The sequence below is a fragment of the Carassius gibelio genome, chromosome B21 (assembly GCF_023724105.1).
Source record: "Carassius gibelio isolate Cgi1373 ecotype wild population from Czech Republic chromosome B21, carGib1.2-hapl.c, whole genome shotgun sequence".
In the NCBI taxonomy this organism is placed as follows: domain Eukaryota; kingdom Metazoa; phylum Chordata; class Actinopteri; order Cypriniformes; family Cyprinidae; genus Carassius; species Carassius gibelio.
This window is the reverse complement of record NC_068416.1, coordinates 4910344-4922723: the sequence shown is the minus strand read 5'-3', so window position 1 is coordinate 4922723 and position 12380 is coordinate 4910344. Positions and strand designations below refer to the sequence as shown.

At 35.6% G+C, this 12380-nt stretch overlaps 1 protein-coding gene across 2 annotated transcripts; it reads left to right on the top strand.

Moving 5' to 3' along the window:
* Positions 1 to 1855: 1855 nt before the first annotated feature.
* On the top strand, positions 1856 to 8482 carry LOC127985504 (pituitary homeobox 1-like). Of its 2 annotated transcripts, XM_052587524.1 has the most exons (4): positions 1856 to 1981; positions 4990 to 5097; positions 5828 to 6030; positions 7459 to 8482. In XM_052587524.1, the coding sequence occupies exons 2-4, from the start codon at positions 4995 to 4997 to the stop codon at positions 7993 to 7995; spliced, it is 843 nt and encodes a 280-aa protein (XP_052443484.1). In that variant the 5' UTR covers positions 1856 to 1981; positions 4990 to 4994; the 3' UTR covers positions 7996 to 8482. The 2 variants fall into 2 exon arrangements, with proteins under 2 accessions (XP_052443484.1, XP_052443483.1); XM_052587523.1 differs by lacking the exon at positions 1856 to 1981 and having other exon boundaries at positions 4762 to 5097.
* Positions 8483 to 12380: the final 3898 nt, after the last annotated feature.

Genomic DNA, 12380 nt, shown 5'->3' with positions numbered 1-12380 from the left:
ATGTAGAAAACTAAAACAATAAATAAAAAATAAAATAAAATAACTTTGTTTTCTTTATTTTTTTACACCGGTTTAACCTATGAGGAAGTCCACAAATGGAGTATTTTTTTTTTTTTTGCATTCTTGACAGGTTTTGCACACACACACACACACACACTTTCTGCTATTACTACAGATCAACGGCTCAAGTCTTCTTTACTAGTTCTAGCTAAATGATGCTTGAATGGATAGCCCATGTAATAAAAAAAAACACTTTAGCATTTAAGGACCAAAATTAATGAGTATATATATATATATATATATATATATATATATATATATATATATATATATATATATATATATATATATATATATGCATTGAAATGAAACATGTGAGGTGTGGTAGCCTTGGTTTAATTGGGTTAGTTTTCTCTCTTCTGCATCGGTGCGTGTTTCAATCAGTCATTATTCCTTGCACCATACAATGTTTTTCAGCTGCAACTTTGTTTTAATTTGTAAGCAAATTAGGCTAAACAATATTAGCAAACAAATCAGAGAATAGCCGAAAACCTAACTGACTAATCTCGCAGTCATACAGAAGCACTTGAGTGTTTGAAGCAAATGATTCCAGAAGATCTCATGCTAGACTCAGGTCAGGAATAATCTCAAATAAACAGAGGCCTGTGAGTCCGTGCAGTAAAGCGTTCGTGTGGATCAAGCCTTAATTAAAAGAACACACTTTCAGAGTAATGTGGCACGCGCCGATGCTAACCGATGTGAAGGAGTCATTTTCACTCATTTCACTCAGCCAGTGCAGAAATATGCTGCCATACTTCTGCTTAACTTTTTTTTGTTTTTTGTTTTTGTTTTTGTAAATCCTTAAATGACGAAGCAACATCTTTAAACGCGTCAGTAAACCTTGGTCAGTGCATTTATCTTCCATGCACACTGAGCTTTTCTAACATCGCAAAACATTACAAAATATATTAAATATAACAGCAAATAAGAGTGGAAGTAGGCTAGCATCAACAGACCTCAAGCAAAAGTCAGAAATACACGGCTCTCCTCAACAATTAAAGGGCTCTGCTCGGCAGTATTATTTATTAATTAATTTACTTCATTTTTATTTTTAAAGAGAAAATGAAGAAGCGAAGACGGTGAACGTCACTTTATTGTTTGCGAGGATTGAGGCTCATAAAACATCAGAGAAATCATAGTCTTTCATTTTGAGAAGTTGACCTTTGTAGACGCGACCATAAACTATAATATAATTATTGTTATTGTAAGTTGCTTCACTCATTAATGCTTGCTCAAATTTAATACAGTCATATATTTAATCAGTGCTTGTGTTTAGAAAAACTAGACTTAATATGAACATACAGTTATTAATAGAGGCATCGATAGTGTGAATTCTAACACTTTTTAATTCATTATTTTAATAATTTATGTTAATCATTTTAATATTTCTAATATTTTATATTAACATTTCTTGCTTTGCTTTTTATTTCTTGCTTTTAAGAGCGTGTAGCTATAGGCTACTTATTTTAAAATAGTAAATATAATACACAGATTCTCTAAGATTTTATATGCGACAATAAAACTTTTACATTCGTGGAACATAAAGCATATGATTAAAATGCGTAACTGTTTTAATAATCGGTTTCAAAGGAGAATAACAACAAACATGGAGTAAATGAACTAACCAGAGAAATAAAAGTATAGATCTCATAAGTGACCAGTGATCAGCGCGCATATATGACAATAATCTGTGTAGCTACTTGATATGAAAGTACACATCCTCGTCCTCGAGCAGGCGCGTGACGTCATGCACCCGTGACGTCACTTGATCTACCTGATAGAGGCTGCCCTGTCGCACCTTCAGCCGCTTAAACTTGAACATTGCTTACCAACACACACTTGAGGAACTATATGCTATAAATCAATGGAGACCGTTTAATACACGGGAAAAGGAAGCAAACAGCGTTCAGAGAACTGACACGTGAGTCACTATTCGCCTTTTAACAATGTTTGTTTGGAAGTATTGCGGTATTTACAGGCCTAATATTGGTTATCCTATGAGGTTGATGTTGTTATTATTATTATTATTATTATCACAGTGCATAACAGGTTCCGTTGTAACCCGATAAATCTGCATGTTTCACTTCGAATGTTGTCCGGTGGTCCTGTGGTCAGTGCAGATCTAAACACTGAGAGAAACAGAGGACATGCAGTGCTCAGCTCAGTATGAACAAGAAAGAGAGATAGTTCATATTCATAATTCGCCAAGGAGGTGATCATCACTAAAACAGCCTTGCGATTTCAGTTTGTTGTAGATTTGTATTTATTTATTTTGGAGACACTGAGTGTTTTCTAAATCTAGTAGGTCTATTTCCGTATCATCTGGAGGAGTTTTTCATATTGCTATAAATAAATAGTTTATTATTCCGTCGCCACGCGGCACCTCCTTGTGAATGCATCGCTAAATAACATAATATAGCTAAATAACAAAACTCTAAATAAAATAATAATAATAATAATAATAATAATAATATAACAGGCTATAATTATTTACAGCAAAGTATAGCTGTCACTACTAAGACCAGCTGCATAGTCGTAAACAATTATAATAACATCCACAAGTCAAACAATTATTCACAGGCTTCTTTAAAGTTTTCTATATGCTGCAGACGATTTCACTATAAAAAATAAAAATGCCGGGTTGTTTCAACCCAACTTTGGGTCAAATATGGACTAACCCAACAGTTGGTTGGAATTTTTTACATTAATTTTATTTTACCCAAAAGTTGGGTTAGTCCAATTTTGACCCAAAGTTGGGTTGAAACAACCCAGCATTTTTTAGAGTGAACCCATCAAATGAGTTTTGTTAGTACATAAATGTATTTAGGTTGATTCAGGGATGCTAAATAATATTTTTGACTTGAATAAAACGGAATAAAACCAGTTAATTGGTATTGTTATTTTTTGTTTAAAAAAATCAGTGCATGGGCTTCCTTAAAATATTTTTACATTATTATTATTCTATTGTACTGTTTAGTATTATAATTTATCCGTTTGTCAAATATCTCTCGGTTGTTAAGTAAAGGAGTCAGATGTGTATTATGTAAATTAACCTGAGAATCTGAGCTATATACGGCCGAAGCATCGAGGAGTTTAAACCTTCATTAAGAGGAAAATGAGAATGATTTAGTTGTGTGCTCTACTGGCAGTCAGCTCTTTTCTTGTGAAACTCCTTTATTTTGCTGTAGTTTGTAATTCGTGACGGATGGACTATTATAAATGATTCCACTCTTTATCGTCAAAGCAATGCATTAAAATAAATAAATAAAACACATGATCGATTTATTTGAATGCATTAAGCTGTTAGACTAAGCTAAGATAAGATAATGTCCATTTCTTGAAATATCGAGGACACCTACATTACATGTTCTCACATTTAAATAATTCTCGCGAACTGTCATTATAGAAATGCACAATTTTCTATTACAGATTGTATGAATTGAAATATATTCACCTGCAAACTAACGAAACAAATCTTTAGGCATTTGACCACGATGCAATTGTTAGTATTATTTGGGAGTATTATTTAAATGGACAGTTATTCACGAGAGTATGGCGACTAATGAACCAAAATTAACAGATGAAAATACTATTAAAATAAATAAACCGCAGATATGAGTCAATCCATCCCTAAAGAAGAAAGAGCGTGCATTATTACTGTTAAATGTTTGTGTAAGAAAATACAGTCTGACTAAATGATTTCTCCGTAAATTACAATAATGACAATAATAATAAAGTAGGCTATTCATTGAAAATAGGTCAGATGCTAAGACCAAAAACGGGGTGGGGGTGGGGAGGGGGTTGTTATAAATATGCCGATAATGTTTTTATTATTTTATTTTTTTATATAGCCTATTTTTTTCCAAAGCTACAGCAGTAAAAACATTAACCTTCGGTTTCTGTTTATAAAATAAAAATATAGTTGTCTGCAGTGTGCAAATAATTAGATAAAGCTGGTGGCTGACTCCGTGTCGTAAACATTTAGAAATGTCGCTTTTCTGAATCTAATCATTTTAGTTTAAGGGCCTCCGATGATTGTAAGGCGGCTCTCAGGCGGCTCTCAGGCGGCTCTCAGGCGGCTTTATTCTCACCAAGCAGCAGGCGCCACTCACCTGAAGAAATCCCGCGCGGGAAACTGAGATGTTTTCTGACTGAATGAAACTGTCACAATAAGCCCATATTATATTTCTCATTCATGGACATTTTACGTTATGTTTCCAAATAGTTGCTAGGTACCATCATTGTTTGGGCAATAGTTGTTACAATGTTACTAGGCAAGAGTCCTGGACAGTCACTGAGTATAATAACGTGTTCCTGAACCTCGAATCCAAAAGAGTTTTCTGGTTCTGACATGTCGCAGGATTCAAAGAAACTGCTCACTCAATAAATGGAATTGGCAATGACGAATAAAGTGAGCCTCTTTTTAATGTTAACAATTAGCAACAAGTGCTGACAAACAGTAATTGAGCACATTGGGCAAAATATGGTTGATGTAAAAATGAGCCAAATCAACCTTATTAGAAACACAATTCAGGTGGACTAGTCTAGCTGTAGATTTTTTTCATTTTATTTTGAGCTAATAGCCTCTTAATGTTCATGGCGCATGCAGCCTGAGTCCAAACAGTGTTTCCGATACTAGCAGAAGCTGGACTGAAGGAATAAGTGTGTGTGAGAGATGATGTCTCTGTGGGTGGGACTGACCGTGGACACGGGGGAGAGGAGAGAGGAGGTGGGTCCTGCTGCTAGCTTCTGCTGCTGTTCTCCATTCCTCCAAACACACACTCTTCAGGAATATACCTGCAGTGTGTGGAGGAGATCGCTGCTGTGCACGGGTTTATTCATTAGAAAAGCGAAGTGGATTGCTCTGTGAATCACCGACGCTTGCGTCGCAGCGCTGGAGAGTGTTTGTAACACATGATTGTTTTAAAGGTTGAATGAATTTGGACATGGCCTCATCTTTTCCTCTGCCGAGAAGCAACAGCACCAGAGAAACGTTAGAGAACTCGAGCAGCGAATCTTCAGATACTGAGACAGCAGGTAAACGACATGTATTTACATACCCCTCCATAGAATAAAACATACAACATTAACATACCGCAAGATATGCAAGCCTATTTGACTAAAAGCATGAGTTTACATGTTAAGAATATTGTCTCTTGCCATATCTGCTATGCCTGCATTTTTTATTTTAGTACATAGAAATAACTTATTTATTTGTTTAGATGTTTTTTAGCTTAATTTAACAGAAGCAGTGTAGCGCTTGTTGAACGTTGGAAGCTTGTTGCTTTGCATTAGCAAAAACTAAAACGCATCTGCTGCTTTCTCAATATAATTTCAACTGCTGGACATAGCCTGTTTTGATCCTAAATTCCCTAAAGAGATCGGTAACCGCTACCAGACCTGTTTCTAAATGATATTAGAATGAAATTCTCGTTTATTAGCTGGAGGAAGCTGTTGCATAAACTGCTCATCTTTATATGAAAGTAGTCGAGGAGCGTAAACAATGAACTAGGCCTGAGTTTAAAACACGGCCGACAGTTCTGTCCATTAACTTCTATGTTGGATATTTAAAATAATAAAGCCGTGAGCATTGTGTGCAAATAGGTCCCGTTTGAGAAACATGTTTTAATAAGACATGTTTGCATATTTATGGATTGACGAGCAGCACGTCAGTCTGAACACCGTTTTGAGTCCGATTCCTTCCAAATCTCTGGCAAAAATAGATGCGACCGAGCACCACATATCACCTCAACATTATTCTCCCCAGAAAAGGAGAGGTCTGTGGAGCAGAGAAGTGACGATGGGAATGCCGAAGATTCCAAGAAAAAGAAACAGAGACGTCAGAGGACTCACTTCACCAGCCAGCAGCTGCAGGAGCTGGAAGCCACCTTCCAGAGGAACCGATACCCGGACATGAGCACCCGAGAGGAGATCGCCGTGTGGACCAACCTCACGGAGGCCCGGGTCCGGGTACGACACCACCCACCGACACCCTGAAGCACTCACAAACATTGGCATTAGCGAAACATTTGATTACACTTTATTTTAAGGTGTCCTTGTTACAATATCATTATACATTTGAGCCTATTGAGTGATATTAATTAACTATATGCACTACATGGTTAGGGTTTGATTTAGGGATACTTGATCATGCATGTACTTATGCATAATTTGTTGTTATTAGAAAAGTAATAATTTAATAAATAATGTATGTTAGCAGATGCTCTTATCCAAAGCGACTTACATTTGGATATATTCATTTTTTTTTTACCGGTATGTTAGGGTTAGAGCTGTAACGTGTTACAAGGACACCTTAAAATAAAGTGCTACCTAACATTTTAGCTACAGAATGATCTTGGATGCGTTTCAGGACAAGACTCACTTATTTCCGTGGAATATTTACAAGATGAAGCGGATCAAATGTGCATATTTACTAGCAAATTAAAATTACTTATTTAATAAGCTAAATCAAGTTTTATCAGTTCGTAAATGTGTTCAATTTGTAAATTGTTGATTTGTTCGTTCAGTGCGTATCCTGTTATGAATTTGAAAACATTATTATTTTATTTTAATTAGACTAATTTTGCTTCTCATTATTTTTAAATTACTAAAAGCTCTACTTCCAGGCCACGATAGAAAAAGTACTTTATACGATTTTCAGAAATGAAGCAGATCTTTGAAATACTTCCACAGCATTCAAACACATGTTCCGATCATTATTAGTAAAGCGTTCGCTAAATGACTGATGTTTTACTGTTGGTTAAATGTATAAACAAATACATGCCTGAGGTTTCTTGATTGGTTTTCAAACCCTAAATGTGACCCTGGACCCTGGATTTTTTTTACCCTAAATCATCTCTCTATTGATGTATGGTTTGTTAGGAGGACAATATTTGCCTGAGATACAACTATTTGATAATCTGGATTCTGAGGGAGCAAAAAAATCGAAATACTGGGAAAATCATCTTTAAAATTAGAAATGCATATTACTAATAAAAAATGTTTTATATATATTTATTGTAGGACATTTACTAAATATTTTTAATTATATATTTTTACAAATAAAATCTTTATTTAATATTCTAATGATTTTTGGCATAATGTATAATTGTGACCCATGCAATGTATTGTTGTCTATTTCTACAAATACTGTATCTCTGAGATACTGATGACTGCTTCTGTGCTGCAGGGTTTTGTGGTAAATTATGCTTATAAAAATATCTCGCTGATATTGTAAATTATAAACTATTCACATACAAATGTAGCTAATGTGCTCATCTCATTGTAAATATTATATATTTAGCAAATGACCTCTAGTAGGAAAACATTTTTTTGCATACGTTTATGACTAGTACTGCTGCGACTCAACTTCTCTGAATAACGCGTCCTCTTCCGTAGGTTTGGTTCAAGAACCGGAGGGCGAAGTGGAGAAAACGGGAGCGCAACCAGCAGATGGATCTGTGTAAGAACAGTTACCTGCCCCAGTTCAGCGGACTCATGCAGCCCTACGATGACGTGTACCCCGCCTACACCTACAACAACTGGACCAACAAAGGCCTGGCCACAGCCCCGCTGTCCACCAAGAACTTCACCTTCTTCAATTCCATGAGTCCCCTCACGTCCCAGTCCATGTTCTCCTCCCCGACCTCCATCTCCTCCATGAGCATGGCGTCCGGGATGGGACACTCCGCCGTGCCCGGGATGCCGACCACCGGCCTGAACAACATCGGTAACCTGAACGGTATCGGGAGCTCCGCGATCAGTCCGGCCATGAGCTCGTCCGCGTGCCCGTACGGTCCTCCGGGATCTCCGTACAGCGTCTACAGAGACACCTGTAACTCCTTAAGACTGAAATCCAAGCAGCACGCATCTTTCGGATATAGCGGGTTACAGAGTCCCGGCTCCGGTCTGAACGCGTGCCAGTACAACAGCTGACGAGTGAACGGAACCGGGAGAAATCCCCGTGCTGGATTTTACAGCGGATTGTCTGTGTTTACCTAAACTTGCACAACAGTTTAAATCCATTGTTTGGATTCAACGTTCTGAAGACAAGTCAAACTCATACATTGTACATAAATATAAACGCGGAACAAAACTGCACGCAGTGCTCCATGGGAACAACGGTTTGTCAGATGTGTGATTGTGTCTCGTGATGAGTCGTGTTCGTCGTGTTTGTGCTCGGTGTCACGGACAGTGTGTGTTGTCCTCGTGGATCTCACACACAGCCTGGATTCTTTCACCTCGTTGTTTCATTGTGTCGATAGATTTACCGCATGCTTTTCTTCCAGTGAAAACAACATGTTTTGTAAAAATTATATGAATGTAGACTAAATAACAAAGCTATAGCTTTATGTTGTACCCCTGTTGATTGAAATTGTGTTTATGTTAAAGGCAATGTTTAAATAAACCTAAAAAGAAACAATTCCTAAAATTATTCGTCGAAAGGACTGCTTAAATCAGCGTGGACTGTAGACAGATTATTAAAAATAAAAAATAATAATTAAAACGGACATTGTAGCTACATAATCGAAAACCTTTAATTGAAAAATATTATATCTTTAAACAATCATTCAGTCATATCTAAAGGATTTTTTTTCCCTATTCGCCGAGCATAATTTCAATGCATGCAGGATCAATTAAACTTGCCTTTTCTCTTTCCATATAGACATCAATCTGTGTCAATATATGCTGTTTGACTGCACTTAATCCTGCCATTGGGGGTTTTAATGCTCCAGCACATTCCTTAATTATAAATGATTTCCCAAGCACGCTTTTATTTCCAAATATACCTTTAGGATGAAAGAGAGAAAGGCAAACTTGAAAATCTACTCCTTATCTCGGTTTGCCACATTAAGTGACTGTTTTATCTGCTTGGGTGTATTTAGGTCTAGCTGTTTGGACGATGCGTAGGAGAAGGTCTGTCGTAACTGATGTTTTCCCTAATGCCACTGATAATAATGCCTTTAATTTCCTAAAAGGTCGTCTCCGAGAGGCCAGTGTTAATGGTCACTTCCTCGGTTTGCTAACAGAATGAGTTTGCTGCACAATGTTGACATGCCTCTTCAAGGACGCGTTAGAGTCATTCCCCAAACCAAACAGAGACAAAGAGAGAGACACCACACACCGAGGACAGCGCCGAACCCGCCGAGAACCGATCCGATGACAATAGAGCCGAGAACTTTTCAGTCTTTACACAAACTGACACGCATGGACTTGTTAAGCGCTGCCACAGATATTACAATAATTATTATGAGTATTATTTATTTATGCGCAGCAGCCTTGAGCAGAAATAACATTGAAAATAACACTTCGAGCGGTTTTTGAAGAAAAAAAATTCTAGTGAATCACGCCACATTTTCTTTGTGTGTAAAATCTAGTCAGGATTGGATCAGTTTGATTTAAAGAAGGGGTTTTTATTATGAAATAGATTTCAATAGGCTAGTATAACGAATTCTACATCTAAAGCGCACAAAAGAGAAGCACAAAATAAATTGTCGGATCTTTGCAAATGTTTATTTTTTTATAGCTACTGTCCTTCTAAAAGAAAGAAATGGGGAAAAAGTTTTTTGCTTATATCCAGGTCTAATAACTGATCAGTAAATGATCCTCTCTGATCAATCGATCACTGATATGAAGTCAAAGCTCATTGTGTTGACTGACTTTCTAATCGCTTATGATAAGAAGACAATGCACGTCACTTCCGCGTGTTTAATTACTCATCCTAAATCAATCTTCATCAGTCTCTTGGGAATCTATACTGTGGCACCTTCAGCTTTCCTATCTCCCTCAATTAAAGCTGGGTTAGAGAAGGTTCTCCTACGACAGAACTACGAAAAGCGGAACATTAATAATCATATGCTCTCAGTTAGGCTTGTTTTGACATTTCGGAGTGTAGGGTTCATAAAAATCTAACAGATGTTTAGTTTTAGTGATACTATCTTCATGTAGCTATTGCTTTCGCAGTATTCAAATTACATACAAATCGTGGAAATGTAATAAAAGCTTATAACAACGGTGACATAACAACTGATATTTAACATTACCAGTTTTTAACATTAAAGTATTTGGAGCACCTATTATAATATTATATATTGTATAATATAACAATAACAAACATTTACTGAATTATCAAAGTTTCATCGGGTAACCTCAAATGTTGCAACATCGATACTTTTTCAAATTCGGATTGAATCTCACTGAACCCGGCTAATCCGAATCAGACTAATATTAATTAATATTAATATTGTGAAGATCGAGCCCAGGTTAAAACAGCTGCTCAAGCTCTTTAATATCTTACATTAACTAGAACAATAATGTGACATTTACTACTCTCTATATGAAACTCATTTGACATTATTAAATCATTAGCCTTTTATTACTTGGGAAACTCTGGACATTTATTATTTATTACACATTATTATTATTTAAAGAGGTCTTTTGTTTTATTCTTGCTCAGTCAGCTCGTTCAGTGTAAAGCTGTAGCAACATACACTAATAACAATAAAAACACGATATTTAGCCTGAAATCGCACTTAGCATTTAAATGATTTGTAAGTTTAATTATAATCTGTCTGTTATAAAGTACAGTTATTGCACTTTGTAATGTGAGTAATATTGTGTAATAATTCTGTCACCACAAACACAAAGGTTGTTTGGCAAAGGAAGATGGGACGCTTGATAAGACAGAACCATAACATTGACTGAAAAAGCATGTAGTAAAAATAATATATACTTTGAATCTCATAATTCACGAGAAGCAATATAAAGACAGTGATTAATGACAACCCACAAATATCAAATGTTATGAAAAAAACCCTAATAAACATTTAGAAATAAAACTATTGATTATTATCGATATATAATACAAAATAGGTTGTTGAAGACTTTTTACCTATAAGAAAAAGAAGAAGAAAAAATAGCACAAATCAATTAAAACCATTGATTCTGAAAGTCAGCAAAGATACACAAACCACGGAGAGCGAATTTAAGCAATGCATATGATCACATAAAGACACACAGTTAAAACCCTTTAATTTCTAACGGCCCTGCGAAGACTCCAGAAACTGCTGAAGATCATGTCGAGACGAGATGATTAACTGATCCTGAAGAGTTTCTCACTCTCACTCTCTCTGACAGAGCTTCATCTGCTGCTTCAGACTGTTCAGATCTAATGAAAGAAAGACTGTGGATCAGGTCCTTCGTCTGTTATTGTGATTAACACACTTCATCTGTTCTGCTGCCAGGCGGCTACAGTCTAAATGCTAAATTACATGTGCTCGCAACAGTTGAATTTTAGTGCAATACGAAAATTAGGCGAAGGAGACTTGGGTGGAATCTCGTGGCGAGCCTGTCATATATATATATATATATATATATATATATATATATATATATATATCGGGTATAGACCTATAGGGTGAATTCTACAATACGTTCTTCTGGGGATTAAAAAATAAACATCACACTACTGTGTTCCTGTGCGTATTTTTCAGTAATGAGCAATAAATACTTATTGTATTACCTGTAATATAATAATAATAATAATAATAATAATAATAATAATAATAATAATAATAATAATTAAAGAAAAAAAAGAGTAGGCTAATACATTTTTGGTTACACTTTATTTCAAGGTGTCCGTTTTACAGTGCGATTGTAAATTCAAGTACTGATTGATAATAATACATGCATTTACTTAAGGCTAAGGTTTAAGGTTATGGCATGGAATTATGCATAATTTTTTTGTACTAATGTTAAGTATATGTACAATGTATAACAAGGACTATACTTAAAGAGTTACCCATTTTTTCCCCTAATTGAAATAATTTTTGTAATTAACATATGATGTGGGCATTGATAGGTAAAGTATTAATCGAATTATGTATTTAAAAAAAAACTTACAAGACTTAAAAGGGATCCTTAAAACACAGGTATAGTGATAAACAATATTTAAACCAGTGGAATAAATATAATACAAACTGATTTAGTTTGGCCACACTAGCCGAGGATGAACAACTCCATTCAGATGATTGTGTCACATTAGCCGGCTGTTATTGCTGATTCTGCCCTCCTCAGTCAGTTTCACAAACTAAGAAACATATAGATAGATGATCACTAAAAGACAGACTTAAGGTTTTCTTTTCCGATTACCAGTTAAATTAAAAACAATATACTATTGTAATGGACTGAAGTGATGTAATTTATGGAAAAAACTTATCCTGTAAACCTAAATCCAGCAGCTTCAGTAGTGTATTTAGTTGAGTGGAAACTGTCTTAGAAAAGATAGTTCACCCAAAAAATAAATTTCCAATCAAATCAAA

Bases quoted from the DNA above. Each gene is read 5' to 3' on its own strand.
- LOC127985504 (XM_052587524.1), top strand. From the start codon at position 4,995: ATGAATTTGGACATGGCCTCATCTTTTCCTCTGCCGAGAAGCAACAGC. The intron at 5,098-5,827 runs GTAAACGACATG...TATTCTCCCCAG, and splicing joins TTCAGATACTGAGACAGCAG to AAAAGGAGAGGTCTGTGGAG. The intron at 6,031-7,458 runs GTACGACACCAC...CCTCTTCCGTAG, and splicing joins TCACGGAGGCCCGGGTCCGG to GTTTGGTTCAAGAACCGGAG.